This window comes from Prionailurus bengalensis, chromosome B4 (assembly GCF_016509475.1).
Source record: "Prionailurus bengalensis isolate Pbe53 chromosome B4, Fcat_Pben_1.1_paternal_pri, whole genome shotgun sequence".
Lineage (NCBI taxonomy): Eukaryota > Metazoa > Chordata > Mammalia > Carnivora > Felidae > Prionailurus > Prionailurus bengalensis.
The window spans coordinates 99,903,871-99,926,916 of NC_057358.1; the positions used below are offsets into that span (position 1 = coordinate 99,903,871).

At 34.5% G+C, this 23,046-nt stretch overlaps 1 protein-coding gene across 12 annotated transcripts in view; it reads right to left on the minus strand.

Moving 5' to 3' along the window:
• The window catches only part of OSBPL8 (oxysterol binding protein like 8), a 158,384-nt gene that overhangs the window by 5,365 nt on the left and 129,973 nt on the right, over positions 1-23,046 (minus strand). For all 12 annotated transcript variants that reach the window (XM_043561542.1, XM_043561539.1, XM_043561540.1 and 9 more), the window contains 11 exons: positions 21,165-21,246; positions 20,797-20,895; positions 18,760-18,856; positions 13,686-13,784; positions 11,280-11,377; positions 9,326-9,415; positions 7,918-8,054; positions 6,218-6,403; positions 5,800-5,887; positions 2,894-2,999; positions 957-1,059 (listed from right to left, as the gene is read on the minus strand). In XM_043561542.1, the coding sequence (XP_043417477.1) occupies positions 957-1,059; positions 2,894-2,999; positions 5,800-5,887; positions 6,218-6,403; positions 7,918-8,054; positions 9,326-9,415; positions 11,280-11,377; positions 13,686-13,784; positions 18,760-18,856; positions 20,797-20,895; positions 21,165-21,246 (1,185 nt within the window). The remainder of the gene's footprint in view (positions 1-956; positions 1,060-2,893; positions 3,000-5,799; positions 5,888-6,217; positions 6,404-7,917; positions 8,055-9,325; positions 9,416-11,279; positions 11,378-13,685; positions 13,785-18,759; positions 18,857-20,796; positions 20,896-21,164; positions 21,247-23,046) is intronic.

A 23,046-nucleotide genomic window follows, 5' to 3' on the forward strand; every position in this document is an offset into this window, starting at 1 on the left:
TTCACAGAACTGGAGCATGGGACAGGCACAGGGGAATGGCAGGAGATAAGGCTATAAATGAAAAAAAACAACTAAATATAAGCTGTAAGATCACTAAGAAATGAGAAAAATCTTTTTTTTTTTAATCCTCTAATATAGTAATGGGAGGAAACCAATCTACACTCCTACTAGCCTTAGCAATGGGGCAGAAAGAATCAGGAGTTCTCCTCTAAGGAATTTTCTTTTTTTCTTTTTTTTTTTTTTTTTAATGTTTATTTATTTACTTTTGAGAGAGAGAGAAAGAGAGAGAGAATATGAATGAGTTGGGAGGGGCAGAGAGAGAGGGAGACAGGGAGTCCCAAGCAGGCTCTGGGATGTCAGTACAGAGCCCAATGTAGGGCTCGATCTCATGAACTGTGAGATCATGACCTGAGCCCACTTAACTGACTGAGCCACTCAGGTGCCTCCTTCAAGGAACCTTCCTAAGTGTTAATGATTTTTTGTTGCTGGATCTGGGGAGGAATGTGTGAGGAAGGGTCTGGGACTACAAAAAGAGCCCTCAAAGGTCTCAGGGTGGTGGCTATTTACCCCTTGCTATGGAAGCATTTCAATATGTCAACACATGATGCACTCCTATTAAATATTAGCCAGGTACAAAGGGACTGCAGAAACCTTTGCTAGCCAACTTTCTCAGAAACCACCCCTCTACCACATCCAACACACCTACATTTCTAGGTATGCTACAGCAATAAGATAAAGAGATTCCACTTGTATAATCACAGAGGAGAAATCACCACTCTCCCCCAATATTTGAATGGTGATGGAATTTCACAAGTTGCAGTCGTCAGGCAACAGAAGCCAATCTATCTTAATAGCTCAACAATGTTATAAAAATGTAAAGTTTGCATATGATTTCCTACATAACAGATTCTTAACTACCTCTCTAGACTTAAATAGCCACTGTCCATATATATTACCTTTTAATTTCTTCCTGCGTTTGTTTTATAGATTCGATGGAATTTTGAATGTCTCCCAGTTCTATCCCTTTCTTTCTTCTCGTATTTGGTTTTACTGATTGAGCTAAAAAGACATTTGGAATAAAGTTGATGAAAATAGCAAACACATTTAATTATAAACAATTTACATTTCAGCTTAATGAGTCTTATATAATAAATATTTTTCTAGGCATTATTTTTATGGCTTAGAATGTAACATAATAATAGTAATACTCTGCATTTTAAAAAAATGTTTAGTTTTGAGGGGGTGGGGGAGAGGGGTGGAGAGAGAGACAGAATCTGAAGCAGGCTCCAGGCTCTGAGCTGTCAGCACAGAGCCTGATGCAGGGCTCAAACCCACGAGCCATGAGATTATGACCCGAGCTGAAGTCAGACGCTTAACTGACTGAGCCACCCAGGCACCCCAATACTCTGCATTTTTAAAGTTTCAATCATTAGTTGAATTTTTTTGTGGCATCAGTTTGATTTTTTTTAACTAAATGAAATAGACAACAAACAGTTCATTAAAAATACATATATTAATTTGGGGGAAGGTATTATTCTCGTGTCTCTTGTCCATTTGCTTACTTCTGAAGAAGTCAGCTTCTTAAGTTCCCTTTTCAGTGTTTTATTAATTGTTATCTTTATTTCCCTGGTCACCCCAATTTTAAGCCTTTTCAGTTGTTTTTGCTACCTCTTCTACAAATTTTTACCTTCAACCAGTAAACTTTTTTTTTTTTTTTTACCTTCAAACCTCTCATATCATTCCTTCCTTTCCATTTTTGTTCGTTTTGGTTCTCATTTGTAAAATAGGGATAATAGTACTACTCAAACTCCACATGGTTGTGGTATGGTATGTTAAACATCTAGCTTGGCACACGTTAAGTGTTATTTACCTTATAAATTACAGGTAAATAGTGCAGTGGATAAGACAGTGAATTAAGGAGCCAAAATATCTTCATATATTACATGTATATATACTGTCTTATGGGATATGTGACCTTGTGCAGGTTAACCTGTATCTCAATTTCCTTTTCTGTAAAATGGGAACAAAACAGTGTAACTAATATTCCCCGTCTAGCACATTGGTTCCATATGACTCCTACTTTTAAACTTTTATTCCTTTTTGACTGCAGTATCTTGATCCCACCCACATCCCTCAAGCTTAGACTGCTGTAATCCATTAGAAATCCTAATAATTCATCAGGGTTCTTTTAAAAACTGCCTTCAAAGTGAATTCAGCTCCCTCTGCTTTAAACTATTATTGGTTACCTACTCATTTCCCGGCATTTATCATTTATTCACTTCTACTGTCATCTCTGTAAAATTAAGTTCCCAGCTTAGAGTGAGCTTAGTAGAGAACTATGGCTTTAAAAAACTGTATTTTCTCAGACATTCATTACTTTAATCCTTTCTTGATTATATGTCAGTGTAATTCAAGACATTTTACACATTATCTGGCTTGTACAAGAATGGCATACTAGTTAATCTAGTTCATAATTTTGATATAGTTATATTTTTACTTGTCTGTGACTTATAAACACTATAATAATTTAATATAAAAGTGAAAAAATTTTTTGAAGCATGGAACTGAGTTCAAAGCTCAAAAACTGGTCCCTGCATTGAATCTAGGAAACCATCAACAACTTTTCAGGAGCTAACAAGATGTAAAAAGAACTAGTACTACAATGTGGTTCTTGATTTGCATGTTTTCTCTCACCTTTCCCTTGTGGCCTGGTCTTGCAATTTATCTATAATCTAAAACTGCTTTTTAGGCACACCATCTCTGTCCCCACCAAAACTCCCAAATCATCTTGAGTTAATATGAAAAATGCTTTTTATACATTAAACATAATACAGTAATATCCTTTTAAAAGTTTAGACGCTTATAGTGAATAGTCTGCAGTAAACATTTTTACCTTCACTTCCAGATGAGTCTTGGATATCAGGTTCTGGGGAAGAATAGCCTTTTGCCACTTTCTTCTGTTGCCTGGTTGGCTTATGTTTCATTTTTGGGACACTAACCTGAAGAAAAAGCCCAAACTATAATGTGAATTTGCAATGAGTTTTGTAATTAAATACCAATGTTGTAAAACTGTCAAAACTATCAGTTCATGGGCACTTTAAGTATACTGAAATAAAAACAAAGATGAAATAGTCTAATTAAAACCTAACAAGAGGTGGTAATACTTATACAATCATTTAATCTTAATAGGAAACATTAATTCAGCACAAACAAGAAAAATACTAAAAAACATACAATGAAGAGTTTCCCTTCACTCCTGACCTCTACTAGCAATGCAGTATCTCCATCACAAAATAGATACTGCTATTAGTTTGTATATCCTTCAAAAGACAATTTTATGTACAAATGTGAATACAGACGCCACCCCCCCCCCCCCCCGCCAAGCTTCTAATTGCACCAGTCAGTACCTTTTTCAGTCATACTTATCTTATTCCCAACATTAGAAACATTCCCATTGGATGATGTTGGGTTTCCAATAAAATTATTTATTTACTTTTAATAATATCTGGATATTGCAGAAAGCATCTTATAATAAATAAAAATATTATTTGGCAGAGCATGATTTAAACCTACAGAAAGCATTTGAATGCATGCACAAGATTCAGAAGTATATTAAATGTTCAACTAGGACTAAATTTTTCTTAAAATAATATACTTCAGAGTCTACCCTATTAATAGGCTTGCAATTCTGAAGGTCAATCCTAAATATAAAAATTCAAATTCAAGAAGAGAAACTAGAATTAGAAGGGTAAGGTAATTTACATGCTTAGAAAGAGGGAACCAGTCATCGTAAGTCTTTAACTCTATTCAGACCTGTTTACTATTCTAAATAGGAATTATCCTCTATTACCTATTCTTTTACAAAATTTTATTCAAAAGATTGAAATTAAAATAAAATTTCTATAATTTTATTATAGAAAATAAACAATGAGCAGGTTAAGTTCTGGATTCAGCCTGTATTATGCCCTCTTACTTCAAGTCATAGAGACCGAACACTGTTACATTAGAATCCAAATCCACCTTAGAGTAGGTTCAAATTGGAGATTGATGAAGACTGGTGAGAAGTATTTAAAATGACAAAGGGAGTCAATAAGCTATGTCTCTGTATGCAAAGATTTACTGTCATCAGTAAACTCTACTTTTAGGAGGAAATACAGAAGCCCTGTCTGTCTCTACCATGTTAGTGTTGTTGAAGGAAGAAACAAAATTTTAAAATGTTTTAAAATTTCTAAATTGTAATAACGTGTGTGTGTACATATATATATATATGTGTACACACAATAAATTTTGTCATCTTAGCCATTTTTAAGTGTACAATTCAGTAGTATTAAGTAGATTCACAATATTGTGTAAATATCACAGCTACTTCCAAAACATTTTCATCATCCCAAAGAAAGACTGTTAACAATTAAGCAATGACTTCCCATTCCCTCTTCCCTATAGTCAATAGTAACCTCTTTTTCACTTTAGTTATTGTATTTTTGAACCCCAGAAGTTGTTTGGTTCCTTTATATATTTTCTCTTTGTTGATATCCTAATTTTGTTTATGTATCTTTTTCTTGATTTTCTTTTGTTCTTTGTTCCTGTTTCATTTAACTCTTTGGGCACATTTAAGATAACTGTTTTTGAAGTCCTTGTCTGCTAAGTCTCGTGTCTAGATTTCATCAGGGATGGTTTCTGTCAATTTATTTTGTTCCTTTTAATGGGTCATGCTTTCATGCTTCTTTCTATGCCTTGTAATTCTTCATGGAAAACCCTGGACATCTGAGTGTGATAATGTGGTAACTCTGGAAATCAGATTCTCCACCTTCCCCAGGGTTTTTCTGTTTCCTGGATTGATGAAAGCTATAGTACTCCATTTGTTCACAGAAGTTCCTAAACTATTTCTGCAAAGACTGTAATGTTGTTCATGGTTACTGAAATTTCTGTTCCTTAGCTTATGTTCGGTTAGCATTTTGACAGAAACTTCCTTGAACACCAGTAGCCAAATAAACCAAAACAAAAGACAAAAACGAAAACAAAAAAATACTCTCCCACTCTTAGCAGACTGTTCAGTGTAGGGGCACTAAGCCAGACTTGCACTGAGCTTAGGTGTTAGCTCAGTGTTCTTTCACTGTTCTTTTCTGAGCATAAGCACCTTACCTTGGACATTTGGTTTTCTAAAATCCCTGATGCCCCAGTTTTCCAAACAATCTCTCCCCAGCTTTTGTTCCTAGGCCTTACACAGTCTATTGTATTGTTTCAACGATAGTCTTTTGCCCCAAGTGTGTGCAGGATGTCAGTATGGTTCATAGCACTTCCAAGAAATGCCTGCAGCCTTTCTGCCTGGGCTCTGAGTTATCAGCAAAAACAGAATGCCTGCCCTGTCAGCATACTTAAGTAGCCCCTAGACCGGTTAAAATAGACGTACACAATTTGTGAATAAGATCTACTCTGTTCCCTCTGGAGCCAGGGCTCTCATTGAGAATGTGGGGGCCCTTAAGACAACCAGTGCATCAGTGAGCAGTTGGGGCAAGGGCAAGTAAAAATAACTGCTTTGAAGTCACTTCTCTCTTGATTCATTATTCACTCTGTTGCTGCAAACCTATTATGCATAGTTTTGGCAAATTTGGTTCTGACAGCTCCTGCTTGCTTTTTTGTTTCTTTGAAGGGAAAAGAGCTTGGAGCTGCCTATTCTGCCATTTTGCTGACTCAACATTTTAAATTTTGAAGTTAAATTTTAAACATTGGCTGCCAAAGATACTATGGGTTTGAAAAGTTCATATGCCTAGCAGATCTTGTTACTTTTTTATTACATACCATTGGAGTGCGATGTTTCACTTTGGTCTGGATAACACCATCTTTTTCAAACTGTATCATATCATTAAGTGGGTCCCACGGTCTAGTACTGCATAAATGAAAAAAAAAACCATTTATCTAATAACTAAACACTCAAATACTTTTCCAAAAATGTTGTCAATAATTAGATTTTCATTAGTAATTATGAACCTAGCTGTAAGATTAAGAATTGTCATATCTAATCTTCTGATCCTCAGCTTACTTTATAGACCACTATCATGGCATCAAATTTACAATGAATGAAACATCAAATTTAAAATCTCATGCTAATTTATAGATAGGGCTTAATAAAAAAAATACCCCAACAGTAAAAATTCTAGAAATAAAGGCAAAAAACAATGCTCATATACTGTTTGTTATTTATGTTTTAATTACTTACTCTGCAAACTTATAATGCCATTCTCCTGTGAGTGAATCAAGCTCAAATAACTTGCACGCCCACTCTTCACTTTTTGTTTTCCGATCTCTGGCAGCTTGTCTTTGAGCTTCTTCTAAAACGTACTTCTCTTGAGTAGCTTCTGTTTGGTCTTTGGCATTTATGGCTCGAGTTACCCGCTGCCAGAGTCTAATACGTGTGCAAAAATAGCATTAAAAAAGCAAAAGAAAATCAAATCTACATAGAATAGACTTGAATCTCCTTGAGAGAAAAATGATGCCTACGTGGGTTTTTGGTTTTGACAAAGCTTATGCTCATAGGTTTAGAAATGAGTCAAGATATAAAAAGTGGTGTCTTGAGTAGAAATACACAGTGGAAACTAAGTTTCTTCTTGCCAAGGAAAAGTTTTTACCTTGGGTTCTTAAACATATGGTGATGAATGGTGCTGACCCAAGATAATAAGAATGTACTGAACGCTCAAGAATCTACATTTTTAAGTTCTTAGGATGATTGTTATACACACTGTGTAAGATCCACTAGCCTCAAAGATCCAACACTGTAATGCCATGCTTTTCAACCTTGAATGTAGGAATTACCAGAGAACTTTTAAAATCAGAATCTTGGAAGTAGGCCCAAGTACTGGTTTTTTAAATGTTTTCTGGGTGATTTTAATGTGTAGCCAATGTTGAGAACCACTGACTGAGGTAAAATCTTTTCCCCTACTAAAGTTTGGTTTTTTATTAGACAAATAGAACTATGACATCTATATTACTCTACCTGTGAAGACAGCATGTTGTGACTGAAAGAACACAGGTTTTGGAATCAGACACACTTGGGTTGAATCCTGTTTCTGTCACTGCTTGGCTGGTGAACTAAAAGTTACTTATCCTAAGACTCATTTCCTCATCTTTAAAATATGTGAAATTACATTCACACCTCAAAAATTGTTGTATGCTTTGCAAAGCTTCACCCTGGATAGAGGGCATCATGTGGTTACAGCTGAAACCATTTTTAGAACTGCCGCATCCATATTCTTTCATTTCTGACAGCCCCAATTTTGGGTGCAAAAGAAAAGTACACAGACTTGAATCGCCATGACAAAGAATGATATGCATGTGAGAACATGTAGTGAGGACTAAACTAATGTGTAAAAAGTACCTGGTAGAGTGTGTTTTACACAGAAAACTTCTAACATAAATAAATATAGCAAGAATAAAACTGGGCAATATTCATATAATTTTTTGGTTCAAAAGCATAAGAGATCCAGCAAGAATTCCATGACTTAAGAACAGAAACTATGTCTTTAATTATTGCTCAACTAATGGAAGTTTCTAGAAGCCTGCATATCCAGTGACATAGTTCATATATTTTGCAAATCAAGAATCATTAGTCCCATAATTTTATACAAACAAAAGCTTTTGTTTTTAAATAGGCCCTGGAGCAGATAAGAGAAAGGAAAAAATGGGAAGTTTTAGTTTAGAGCTGCAGAAAACCAGTATGATTTTTTAACTAGTATGATTTGCATATTTATTTGACATTCACATATACAAAAAAAAAAAATCCTGTCACATCGCACAAATGTTAAAGTATTTTTGCTGAATTAAAATGTGACTGAAAAGTGACAGAGAAAAGTGGCCAACTATTGAGGGGTTAAAAAATACTCTTCGATGCTCATGAAATTGGCTGAAAAATGGTATACTTACTTCTCTGATTCAAAATCTCCCTGCTCTTCAAATTTAACAGTGTGCCTTATTAATCTCCACTGCTTAATGTCTGGTGTTGGATTCCAGAAGACCTCTGAATTATCAGTCTTTTTGTCATTAATAAAAACTTCACTGTCCTGTATTTAAAGAAATTAAAAATTAATGTAAAGAACTATCATTATTTAAATTAGGATTATTTAGTATAGTAATATAAAAATTTTTTCCTGTACTTAATCCCACAGTTAAACACATTTCTAAAATAAATACAACTAGCACTTTTCTAAAAGCTCCAAATGTCTTGTCATTTCATAAAACCATTAAATAAGTACTTCTAGTCATTTAAAACTTTTGGTTGAACACACAAAAAAGTTCATGAGATTTCACAAGTTTTACTTAATAAACAAATTTCCAACAATTACTTGCAAAACCTCAACAACGATTTCTGAATTGTCACAGAGGAGCACAGTATTTGCTAACAGCTACAATGAGATGCTGCTATCTACGTACTCAACACAAACCTCAAAGAACCTTTCTTAGCATTAAAAATTTGAGTACAATCTTAGAAATTTCATTTTTTAAAAAAAGATAGTTTTATCTTTTTTTCCAAATGATTTTTAGATAGAAGTAAAATTTTAAAATTACAGAGCATATGCTACAGAGCATATGCGGCCTCTTGGTTGAATCTCTAGATCCAGTTTCACTTTCTCATCACATTTCTCATCATTTTCTGATTATAATGCAGAAAACAGCATACACTCAGTGTTCACAGTGACAGTGCATCTAGGCAGTACCATTATATACCCTTTTTCATTTAAGCTCCTCTTAACAAAATTAGGTAAGTGCGAATTTAGGTCAGCAGAGAAATAAATAAAAGCTGTTGCTTCCAAATACCACTATACCCTTTCCATGTCCCTGAAAAGGAACTGTAACTCTAACTGGAAATGCCTCTTTCTTCTAGGTGAGGGGCAGGACACTGCTCCGAGAAGCAGCCAGCCCTGGAGCCAGAGTGCACAGGCTGGAACTCTTGCTCCATCACTTTGAGCAAACTGTTTAAACTCTCTGTGCCTCAGTGTCCTCCTCTGTAATATGGAAACAGTATTACCCACTTCATACAGTTATTCAGTATCAAATGAGTCAATACGAGTAACATTTTTAAACAATGCAGTATATTCTAAATGATAAGTGTTAGCTATTTTTATTGAATTAAACTTTTGGAAAGGTAAAGTATTATTACAAGACACTAAATATTGTTGATAACAGATCAATGCCAAAATATTTGTTAAGCTGAAGCTTATAGTGAATAGTGATGTTTTTAGCAATGGAATAAGTGAACTTTTAAAATGTGATTTTTAATTTTTTTTACAGAATAAAAGTCTTTTTGTTAAAGCTAAAATAGAAAAATACTTACCCAATGGCCTTCCAAAGTAGCTAGGACTTCTTTTCCCAATTTAAGTTTCCCTGATATTTGATTAACACAGTCACTACTACCTAGAAATGGCTTTTAAAAGAGAAAATGTTACAGAAAGAGTTTACTTTTATCTTATATTTACATATAATGTAGACAAAAACAAATGAAAGAAGTAAGTATATAGTTACAGTGCTACTAAAGCATGAAGGGTGAAATGCTGACTCAAATTTTAGTCAGAAACGTTCAATGAAATCGGAATTTGTTGCTGTGGAAAAAATAGGTAAAAATAAACAGACTGTGTGAAGTCCAAATAAACATGTTGAGAAAGATCACAAATGATAACTCATGCTCTCTGCTCTCTCCTGACTCAACTGAGCTGTCAATGCTACAGTATGTTTAAGCAATAACAATTCAGTAGACTTAAGGGACTTAACTCATCTGTTAGAAGTAATAATACCCCTGCTTCAAAACTAAACAGTAAAACAATACTTAACCAAAAATCCTCCAAAATTAAGTTATAAGGAAAACACTTTGAGTTACTATATTGCCTTACTAATGTCGCTCATCTGTGACAAAATTTTGATGTTCCAATCTAACCCTTAAAAGTATCATAAATTACTTAAAACATCTTTGGTCATGATTTTCAAATAACACTATCACCACACCAAAAAAAAAAAAAAATTTGCTAAGATTAAAAAACAACAACAACAAAGGGCACTGCACCAAATAATACTTATAAGAGATACTTTTTATTAGAACAAAGTTGCTGATTGGCTAGATAGCAACATAGGAGAAATTTAACAAATATTAAACAGTTCATAGAAATATTCTTTGAATATAATATATTGTCCTATACCACTAGCAGCCATGGTGAAAAGGTCTTAAATTTCCCTTTCACTCAGAGGCAGAGAGAATTTTCCAAAGATGGCCATCTTCCCACTGAGAAGTAGGGTCCATATCTCTTCCTCTTAAAGTTTTTTTTTTAAATTTATTTATTTTGAGAGAGAAAGTACAAGTGGGGGAGGGTCAGGGACAGAGAATCCCAAGCAGGCCCTGTACTGTCAGTGCAGAGCCTGACATGGGGCTCAAACTCATGAAGCGTGAGATCATGACCTGAGCCGAAGTTGGATGCTTAACCAACTGAGCCACCCAGGTGCCCCTTCCCCTTGAATCTGAGTGAGCTTATAACTCTTCAACTAATAGAAAATGGTGGAAGTGATGTAATTTGACTTCTGAGACCAGGTCATGGATGGCAATACAGCTTCCACCCTGGTCACAACAACACTTGCACTTGGAACCCTGAGCCACCAACTAAGAAGTCTGACTACCTTGAAGCCACTATGCTGTAAGGAAGCCAAGCCAAATGGAAAGGCCACATATACTAGGTGCTCAGATCAGTAGTTCCAGTCTTTTAGTCTTCCCAGTCCAGGCACCAGACATGGAAGTGACTGAGCCTTCAGATTATTGGCCCCAGTTGCTGAGTCACTCACAACCTGCAAGGCTTCCCAACTAAGGCCCCAAACATGATGTGGCAGAGATAAGCCATCCACAATATGCTCTGTCCAAATTACAGAACCCCTATGGATCAGAACAAGGTTGTTTTTAAGGCTGTGAGTTTTGGAGTAAATTGTTAGGCATACAATTCTTAGTGTACACAACTATAGCTCAAGCTGATACATGCTTTGTGGTATTTTGTAATGTTTTAATTTACTGAGAAATTTCTATCCATTTACTCCATATATCTCATTTGTTATATTATACCAACAGTTTTATTAATTAAAATTAAAACAAAAAAAATGATGGTTTTGTGTGGATTTGGACCTGCCAAGGCTGTCTTTTGATGAATTCTGTGTTCTTATATTTATTTTTTAATAAGGAACTAAACTGTGCTCTTTGTTCAATATTTATAGCACAGATCTTCTTTAATTGGGTGATACCTTCTATCCCTACTAACCTTTAGTTTGAATTCAAGTATTGCACTGTATCCAGTTTTTTGACACGTAATATTGACTATTCCACCAAGCTCCAGTGTCATTGTGCCATAAAGAATTCCTAAAGAAAAAAAAACAATTTCGACAAAAGGTTGGAGAGAGAGCAACACTGGCTAGTAACCAGCAGAACTTTATAATCTAATCTCCTTCTAGGAAAAACCAATAATTCAAGAGCATTCTGTCCCACCCAGTAACAATCAGTAGCATACACATAAAGTTGTTTCTGTAGGACTTAAATACAGGATACAATTATTTACAGATTCCATTCCATTTGTAGATGGAACTATTTCAGAATTCACATTCTTACGAAAATATATTAGCAATCCCCAAATAAATACTCACAGCACTTTTGTAATCATTCATGGACATGCACAGAGTGGTGAAAAATTTGAGTTGTCCAATGTGCAAACTGCCAGCTGAGGTTGAACAAGGTAACACTGCCTTCTGGTTTCATCTCTCATTTGGTAAATAAGTGCCTTTTTTGCAGTATATTTAAGTGCCACATTTTTCACATTTTGGTGCTTTTTGTTGGGGATTTTATTGTTTAAAAATGACCCCCAAATGCAGTGCTAATGTACTGTACAGCATTCCTAAGTACAGAAGGCTATAATGTATCTTGTTAAAGCTTGACTCAGGCATGAGTTATAGTGCTGTTGGCTGTCAGTTCAATGTTAATGAATCAATAATATATAATAAGGCGTCTTTGAATAGAAACAAGGTTATGTATTGATTGATTGATGAAAATGTGTCAAGAGGCTCACAGGAACCTAACCTTGTGTTCCCCCTAGGATCAATAGTTTAGTATTCTTTAAAACAGTGTTTGTGGTAACTTTATGGAACATAGCTATTACAAATAACAAGAATCAACTGTATAAATAAGACAAACATATAAAAAAAATTCCCTCAAAAATAGGTTCTGTGGTGAAAAGTTGAGAAAATTCATTTAACTTTGTTAAACTGTGTGTGTTCTTGTATGAAACTGTTAAAGCTGCCTTTAATATGCAAATGTACAATGTTAATTTCCAAGAGGGGACCAGGAGATGCAATGTTTCTCATACTTATTTGGCTATGGAACTCCTTTTGTAAAGCAATTTGTGAGATTAATGATTTGGGGAACACATCTTAGAAAATACACAAGGGTAGAAAGCAATCATTATTTCCTATGCTCATTCACAAAGGGGTTATTATAATCTTTTTCATGCCAAAAAAAAAAAAAAAAAAGCCACCGGCATTGGGTATCTATATAAAATACCATTTTGTTTATTCTAAATGATATAAAATTTAAAAATATGTTTCTTATCAATTCCGTTCATAATTTCAGATATTTCACTTCATGTCTATTTTAAGAACCACACATGAAGCTCTAAGAGTTATCCAGCCTGAGGCCACAAGGTGGCCACTCCTGTACTTCACACAAAGTAGGTCCATGTTACAGTCGATAGGAGTCAACAAGCCTAGAGTTTAGTCTCAATGTTCTTACTAAGTAGCTCATTTGGCCTTAGGTAACATTCTTAAAACTCTCGGTTTTTGTTTCTGTGAAATGAGGCCACATTAAATAATTTCCATGTTTACATGAATCAGTCCCTAAAAGAGGATAAGTACCCAAAAAAGTTATTTTTAAAAAATGGTCTGGAAAGGAGTATACAGATAATGACCAAGCTGATGCCCTATAGTGTAGTAGTGCAGGTCACAGAGATCTTGACTCTGCAACATCCTAGCTATGTGATCTCTGGCAAATTAACTTCTGTGTGCCTCATTTTCCACATCCATAAAACAGAGACAATATTATCTACTTTATAGGGCTGCTGGAATGATTAAATGAGTTGATAAATGTAAATGCACAGAATGGCTGGGTACCTGGCCTGTTGTAAATGATAGTTTAGTATCTTTATTTTAATTTTAACTATCTTTAACAATGGGAGGAAAGTATAATACATTAGTTTTTAAGAAATTGCCAAATGAGAATAAGAAACATTTTTAAAGTATTTAGTACACTGAGAAGCAGGAAATTAAAATTTTAATAGGGGGTGGTAGTACAAGAAAATGAAAATCACTTTTAAAGATTTTGAAATAATGGGCAGTTTCATCAATTTTAAAACCTGCACATTAGGCAAATGAAATTCGATTATTATAAATCAGCCTCTTCCAACTAGGTATGTTTTATAAAAAGTCTGATGGAGGTGAATTAATTCACCACAGAAATATTCAGCAGATGATAGCAATAATCTTCAGTACCTATAAACCAAGGACACTTTCAAATGAAAGGCTGACTCCATCAATCAGAAAACACAACCATTACAGATTACAGCCATATACATTTACTTAAACAGGTTTAAGGAATATCTAACTCAAGTATGGGAAATACTTACCTTTACAATGAGCATACGGCATTGTCATGACATAATCTTCGCCTCTATTCAAGAAAGTTAATCGTGCTTCTCCTTCTAATATTGCGGATAATGAATTTCCTAAATTAAATATTATTTATTAAATTTAACAAAACCAATGCAACCAATTCAAAATAAAATATATTTAGGACACCCTTCATAGATCTACAGTGGAATGTCTTAAAAACGTCTCAATCTCAATGTGCCCAAATATATATTTGTTATCTTATACCCAAAACATACATGACCCATATTCCTGGTCTTATAAAATGAGCACGTTAAAAAGGTACAGTTATGTGCTTATTATGTTATTTTATATGAGGCTCTTAAAAATCTTAGAAGTGTGGGACGTGCAATAAAACACTGCTTTATGGTATGGCTTAATGTACCTAAAGTTTGAATAAAAACATTATTATTTATCTGCAAGTTACATAGTTAAGTCCCAAGCTTTAAGTACTAAAACGGACACAATACTACCATAGATAATTTAGAAAAAGAAAACATAAGCACAAACCATCAAAATGCAATTGATGATAGAATTTCATGGTATTTTCTTCTAGCTTTTCTCCCAAGTGTATTTTTCTTTTCCCCTATCATCAGTTTTATTGAGGCACAATTTACATACAATAAGTGACCCACTTTAAGTGTGTATTTTGGTACTCTTGACAACTCTTTACAGTCACATAACCATCACCATCACAATCAAGATATGGAACTTTGCATCAGCCCCATAGAGTTCCCCCTTCCTCCAGCCTCAGGAAAACACTGGTCTGTTTTTCATCACTGTAGTTTTACCTATTCTAGAATTTGTATAGATGGAATCATAAAATAGTTTACAGTGTCTGACTTCTTTTACTTAGCAAAATGTTTCCCAGATTCATCCATGCTGTTGTACCAACATTTCATACCATTTTAACAACATTTATTTAAATTCTCTTTAATTTCCTCACCAATGCTTTTTTAGTTTTTCAGTGTACAAGTCTTATACATCTATTATTTTATTCCTAAATATTTTATTTTCACATACTATTATAATTAATGAGTTGTTTTTTAAATTTCATTCTGCAAGTGTTCATTTTGAGTATACAGAAATACAATTGACTTTTTATTTTGGCCTTGTATCCAGCAACCTTACTAAACTCATTTATTAGTTCTAGTAGTGTTTGGTATACTCTTGAGAATTTTCTATATAGATTAGGTATGCATATGGTTTTTAACTTCCTCCTTTCTAATCTGTATGCTTTTTCTTTAACTTGCCTACTGCATTGGCGACAACCTCTAGTAACAATTTTATAAAGAAGTAGTGACAGTCAACACCTTTGCCTTGTTCCTGATCTTAAGTAAAAATTATTTAATTTTCACCTTAAGAGTATGAAGCTGGCTATTATTTTTCACAGATACCTTTAATCTAGTCCTAGTTTGTTAAGAGATTTTATTATGAGTGGGTGTTGAAATTTGTCACATGCTTTTTCTGCATTTATTAAAATATGGTTTTCTTTTATTCTTTTAACATGAACTACACCAATTTTCAATGATATACCAACCTGTGCCTTTAAGACAAATCCCACTTGATAAACTGATCATGATATGTATCATTTTAATATATCCTTTTATGTATACTACTCTTCATAAATACTGATTTGTTACTAATTTGGTAAGGATTTTTGCATGTACTGTATATTCATGAGAGATAATAATATGTACTTTTCCTATAATATCTGGTTTTGGGATTAGGGTATGTAGGCCTCATAAAATGAGCTGAGAAACATTTCCTCTTATTTTCTATAAAAAGTTGTATAGATTGGTTTTTTTTTGTTTTTGGTATTATTTCTTTGGTATATATTTTGGTATTATATATATTAAATTTTTTTTAATGATTACTTTTTAATTTTTTTCTTCCAAAAATTTTTAACATTTATATATTTTTGAGAGACAGGGTGCCAGTGGGAAGGGGAAGAGAGAGAAGGAGACACAGAATCTGAAGCAGGCTCCAGGCTTCAAGCTGTCAGCACAGAGTCTGATGCGGGGCTCGAACCCATGAACCATGAGATCATGACCTGAGCCAAAGTCTGACGCTTAACTGACTGAGCCACCTAGGTGCCCCATAATGTTTATTTTTGAGACAGAGAGAGACAAAGACAGAGCATGAGCAGGCAAGGGGCAGAGAAAGATGGAGACACAGAATCCGAAGCAGGCTCCAGACTCAGAGCTGGCAGCACAGAGCCCGACGTGGGGCTCAAATTCATGAGCCGTGAGATCATGATCTGAGCCGAATTCGGATGTTCAACTGACTGAGCCACCCAGGTGCCGTGGTATAATTTCTTCTTTAAATGTTTAGAAGAACTGAAAACATCTGGAACTGGAATATGTTTTTGAAGGAAGACTTCAAATTACTAATTCAACTTCTTTCCCTGATTTAAGACTATTAAAATTTTATGCCTTTCTTGGGTCAGTTTGGTAATTTTTATTTTTCAAGGGATTTGCCCAATTCATCTAAGAGTTCTAAGGAACATTATTGTTCATAATGTTTCCTTATCATTCTTTCAGTATCTGTAGGATCAGTAGTGATTCTGCTCATTTATTCCTGATTTGTACCTTTTTTTTGATCAGTCTACAATCAACTCTTATAATTTCTGATTTTCTGTACTGTTTGTCTACATTCTACACTGACGTCTGCTCTTCATTATTTCCTTTCTTCTACTTAGTTTGAACATAATTAGCTCTTTTTCTAATTTCATAGGGTAGATCACTGATTTAGATCTTTCTTCTTTTCTAACTTAAAGTTATAAATTCCCCTCTCAACACCACTTTTGCCGCATCTCACCAATTTTGGTATGTTGCATTTTTATTATCATTTAGCTTAAAATATTTTCTAATTTCTCTTGTGATTTCTTCTTTGGTCCATGGATTGTAGAAGTGTGTTGTTGAATTACTAAATATTTGGAGTTTAACTTGGTATCTTATTATTCGTTTCTAATTCTATTTCCTTGAGGGGCGCCTGGGTGGCGTCCGACTTTGGCTCAGGTCATGATCTCACAGCTCGTGAGTTAAGAGCCCCATGTCAGGCTCTGTGCTGACAGCTCGGAACCTGGATGGAGCCTGCTTCGGATACTGTGTCTCCCTTTCTCTCTGCCCCTAACCCACTCGCATTCTGTCTCCATCTCTCTCAAAAACAAACATTAAAAAAAAATTAATTCTATTTCCTTCAGGTTGCAAAACATACTCTGTATGAATTCTTTTAAAATTTATGGAGAGTTATTTTGTCATCAAATATCATCATTACCAGTGAAAATACCATATATATACTTAAAACTAATGTGTATTCTGTCATTGTCTGTTGTAATATTTTAGAAATATCAATTAGGGTAAGGTGGTTGATAGTGTTCTTCAGGTCTTACATGTCTTTGCTTATATTTTATCTAGTTGTCTCATCATTTGCTGAGGAGAGAGTGTTAGTGTACAACCATGGTTCTAGAATTGCCTATTTCTCCCCTTAATTCTATTTTTGCTTCATGTATTTTGAAGTTCTGTGGTTAGGCATACATTTATTATTATGGTGATGTATTAAACCTTTTATCTTCATGAAATGTTCTTACTCTGTTAATACTTTGTCTTAAAATGTATTCATATAGCCACTCAACTGTACTTAATGCTTGCATAACACACCTTTTAAATTTTTCATTAACTACAAAACGTCAAGAAAGAAACAAACTACATGTTAAGAGGAATACACTCTATCCAGATGTCTTTAAGTTTAGCTTCATTTACACTAAAAAAAAAAAATGAATTCCTAGACCAATATAAACTATCAACTCACCTAGCAGTTTCTATACAAACAATTCAAAAACCAAATGGAAGGAGGAAGTTATCAAAAAAGTGCCCCTACAAGGCCTGAATTTTGTAAATTCTTTCAAAATATAAAGTAACAGATAGCTCTGATATACACAAATCATAATGTAACAGAAAAAAACAAGGCTAACTGCTGAAGTAATCCCAGAAAGTGAGCGATACACTTGGTACTCATAAAAATTTCTCAGGTACAGAACACATGCTCGTAAAAGTCATTTATGTTATAATCAGAGGAGGGGCATGGAGGGACGGGAGGTAAGCAGGGAGAGAACAACCTAAATATAGAAGAAAAAAAATCATCTTCTAAAACAAGCAAAATGTAAAACTAGGCAGAATCTGAAGACTCCAAACATCAAAACACATAAAGGATACCTGAAAGAAATATAAAGGCATATACCATATTCTTTTATCAAAAACTATTGTTAGATTTCCCTGTTATAGACCCATCTATGGTTCTCCACTCTATCAGGTAACCAGACCCTTGGTTTCTGTTGACATATTTTCCCAATCTTACAATAATTATTTTTTTCTCTCAGATTTAAAATTCTTCATTTAATTCATTGATTTTTCTCCATTTAAAAATTAATTTTAAAAAACAAAAGCAATTAAGGTTAAATACGTTCTACTAGTATACAGCTTTAGCCATTTGCTTATTTGAATTGTCATAGTTTTTAGATTAAGGTTTCCTATAATAACCATATTTCACTATTTTCCCTTATACTAATGAAAGTTTTATTAGTATGTTGTTTGGCCCAAGATTAATGATCATTACTGACTGACCCTGGACCAAGTATTCTAACTGTACTTGTATTCTTTCCCTCTTTATTCAAAGACTAAATAGAATGATCAACCCCTCAGATACAATGAGATAGAACAAAAATCTTCAGTGGAACTAAAAGCAAAAAAATACATTATGTACTAAAATGGCTAAGAGTGGTCATTCCATCTTTTGATAAATGGTGCTTGAGATCAATTTACACGTATGTGATGAATACTTATACAAAATGAGTCCTATTTATGAATCATACTTATGAATGGGCAAAGAAAAACACTACAAAGGAAAGGCCATTATCCAAGTAAAGATGATACTTAAAATGACATATAAATTCCTTTCTGAAAACAACCCAAGACATTGTCCATAGAAAAGCTCACCAGGAAATACTACCTTCCAGAAAAAGGGGGCAGACTAAGACAAGGGGAAACTCACCATAGAACTTGGACTTAGCCAGGATACTACCACTAAGGCAAAATCCATCCTTTCGGTTACTAACATAAAAGGCAGATATTGGTGGATGATGGGATACCTATTGAACACAGAAAAAAACATAAAATACAGTAACATAAGCATATTATTGTACTATTGTCAAAGTTCAAGTCTTAACCGTATACTCTAATAATTAGTAAGAAGAAATGTTTGGTAAGTGGTAAAATTAAACATTGATTACAGTAATCAGCCTCCAAGATATCTCCCAAGGAAACCGCCTTCTGGTATTCACACATTAGATAGGCTCCTCTTACAGTGTACCAAACCAAGTTTGTATAAATGTGATAGTATGTCACTTCTGAAATTAAGCTATAATGCACCATCCGTTTTGGTCTCTCTCTCTCTCTCTCTCAGATCATTAGCTCTGAGCAGCCAGCTTCCATGTTGTGAACAACTCTACAGAGAAGCCCATGTGGAGGGGAACTGAGTGCTCTTGTCAAAAGCCATGTGATGAGCTTGGAAGTGATATCTTTCAGCCCAGTTAAGTCTTTAGATGACTGCAAAGCTGGCTGACATCTTGACTGCACACTCATGAGAGACCCTGAGCCAGAACCACCCGGCTAAGCAGCTCTCAGATTGCTAAACCACACTGTAGGAGCTAATAAATGTTTGTTTTGAGCCATTAAATTTTGGAAGCCATTTATTTATACAGCAATGGATAACTAATACAGTGGCTATTTTTGTATAGATTACTTAATAGGCTGTAGGAAACAAAAGTTTTAACAAATGATATTTCAGTCATCTAATATTTTCAAAATATATACACATTATGTTTTCTGAAATGAGTCAAAGCTAAAATCAAACTCTTCTCAAGCTTCTCAATTTAGCAAGGATTTACAATGAACTAAAATGCAAGGTGGCATAATCAATTAAAAAATTAATACACAGATAAGTGGTTTCAATTTGAAAGGTATATCAAAATTTCTAGGGAAGAGGAAGGTTTTTCAAATGAAATATAGTCTCCTCATTCTTCTTAAACTTCTCATGAGAATTATTATAGTAAGGGGTCACTGTTATTGAGAAATAATGTCATATTCCTCAGGACCAGGGAGTAAAGGGGAGGACGGGGGAAAGATTGAGAATCATGAGTAAGATGTATATATGTCTAAATTAATGAAAGATTAAAACCAAGAAAAAAATCTTAAAGATATTTTATCTCTACCCTCAACGTGGGGCTCGAACTCACAACCCTATGATCAAGAGTTGCATGCTTCACTGACAGAGCCAGCCAGCAGTCCCAAAATTAAGAAATATTTTTGACTGCCTACTATATATACAACAAAAAGAGAGATTTGTAAGAAGGGCATTCCTTCGAGGAGCTGACAATTTGATTAGGGAAATAAATATTCTGTAAAAAGTTAATGGAAGTGTTAAAATAACAGCTTAATGGATATCACAAAAAAGAATATAGAAGAGAGAAATCAGTGGGAGGTGTAGTCACTTGGATCATGAAAGAGGAGTAGGTTAGGATTGATTTAGATGGAAAATAGCCAAGAAGAAATATTGGGATGGGAGAATTAAATTTAAAAATAATGAGGCCAAAAAGTACAATATCAGGTTACCTAGTTGTAAATCCACAGACAGGTCTAACTACTGCCAAAGGTTCAGAAAGGCATCAAATTTGAGATTAATTTAGAAAGATAAGGAAGACCTTGAATGCCAGACAAACAGGTGTAAAATCTGATTTAGGAAATAGGAAACCACTGAACAATTTTGGTCACAAAGAAAACAAAACCGGTGTGGGAGGATGGCTCAGGAAACATATTTATTTTTGGTCACAGGATTCCATGACTATAATAGTAATACCTATAAGTATGGTATTTAGTCATAGTCAGTACTAAAAGATTAAGTGCTTACCAAATGTTCACTAATAAGAAAGGTTAATAATCAACAGTGAGTTTACTGAGTTAATATTTTTTATTAAAATATCCCAGTTAACTTTTGAACCATTTTTGTTTCTGTAACATGCACTTCTAATACCTGTTCAGCAATATAAAATGTTTTGCTGTTTGTCCTGGGATGAATCCATAAACAACGGAAAGTCTCACCAAGTATAGGATTGTAAGGTTTCTTCAGTCCCTAGGAAAAAAACATACAAGTTTCAAAATACACATCTGGAAGATTTCACCTCCTCCCAGTCAAAATGGGTTTAACTCTTATCCTTATAAAATTTCACAGTAGAGACAGGAAATAAAGTGAAGTAACTTCAATCATAATATAGGTCTAAATGATTAAGTATTTTACAATTTTTCTAACTCAGAGGCCCTGAAATGCTTTTAAATAGATAAGGATAACACAAAAAATAAAGAACTCATAGTAGGCTAAAGAAAGTTAAATATAAACATTACCTTTGGCTTTTTATAGAATCCTGACAAATACCATTTCACTACTTTCTTCAAACGGAAGTAAGGATTTTCTTCAAGAGCAGCCCTAAAAACACCAAATGGTATAAACAAAACTTTTACAAAATATCTCACAAATTCTCCCTCGTATTTATCAAGTAAACCAACTGAGTATATGATTGGAAAGTGTAAGTCATATTTAAAAAAAAATTTTTTTTTTACATTTATTTATTTTTGAGAGACAGAGGGAGACAGAGTACAAGTGGAGGAGGGGCAGAGAGAGAAGGAGACACAGAATCCAAAGCAGGCTCCAGGCTCAGAGCTGTCAGCACAGAGCCCGACGCGGGGCTTGAACTTACCAACCGTGAGATCATGACCTGAGCCACCCAGGTGCCCCAAGTATAAGTTATATTTAAAACAGATGGCAAAAACAACCATGTAAATCAGTCTGTAAGAATAGCTTTTCATAATCTGGTTATTTTTCTCCCCATTTTTCCCATTGTTTGATACACTGCCCAGGTCTTTGTTCAAGTAGTTTTTACAAACTCTCCAAACCAAGGTTTTTCAAGTGGGGTTCTGAAGAGCCTTAGATATTGCCAGGGGTTCTGTGAGAAATTATGATTGAAAAAAATGAATGTATTTTGAGATTCAAGAACTGTGTGATGCCTAGTATTTGCAATGATGGGGCAATGGCCAAGCAGCCCCATCAACAATTTTGTGAGAGGTGTTCAGTTCTATATGTCAGAGAAGGATTATGTTCATTTGATTTAGTCTATTCTCAGTCACTTATTTCAATTAGAGGAGATTAAGGATAACTGGTGAATGCTGCCCTACCAGAAGGGAGGACAAGAGGTTGGTATTAGCCTCTCCCATGCAAAATGCCCCCCTAGGAATAGGACCGTATGTCCCTTGAGCTCCTATTACAAAATGGAGAAGTTTCAAATCACAAATATGGAAGTTTTAAGATAATTTAAGTCAATCGGTGCTATTTTTAGCCTTCAACCCTAAGTGCTACCAAATGATTTTCCAGAGTAAATAAATTCGATCATTGTAACAGATAATCAAAGAACAATTTTCATTTTAAAGAAATTTTTAGAAGCCATGACTCAGCTACTCCTTTACCCTTTTGCTATTGCTCTAAACTGCAAAATGTTGCAAAACATTGTAGATGTCAGAAGTGAATTCTGAGTTTTCACATGTATATGTATGCATATATAATACATATAATATATACATTACAACTTTGTACATACGTATATTACAATTTAATTATTTATTATTTCCTTCAAGCATGTCTGAAGGTTCAGTGTGTGATTTTTGAAGATGAAGTGTGAAATGGAAGAGACGAGGCTTAGGTTTACTGACCACTGTGCCAAGTTGAAACGCTGCTCTTTTTTTTAAAAAATTTTTTTTTTCCAACGTTTATTTATTTTTGGGACAGAGAGAGACAGAGCATGAACGGGGGAGGGGCAGAGAGAGAGGGAGACACAGAATCGGAAACAGGCTCCAGGCTCTGAGCCATCAGCCCAAAGCCTGACGTGGGGCTCGAACTCGCAGACCTCGAGATCGTGACCTGGTTGAAGTCGGATGCTTAACCGACTGCGCCACCCAGGCGCCCCTGAAACGCTGCTCTTAAAGGGAGTAGCAACCTTCTGTGCTCTTCCTATCTTGATTTAAATTCTCTTGCTATTCAACTTTACTTACTATTGTGTATTTGCATAGTTCAGAACGCAAAGCAACATGGAGAAGTATACATGTCTTGCTATTGTCCCATCTCTCCATATAGGCAACTTTTTTCTTTTTTTAGCTTTTTTTAATAAACAGTTTTCTTTAAGCATAAAGAAGCAAATAAAAATACGCTGCCTTCCTTTTCTTAAAAAGATAAAAC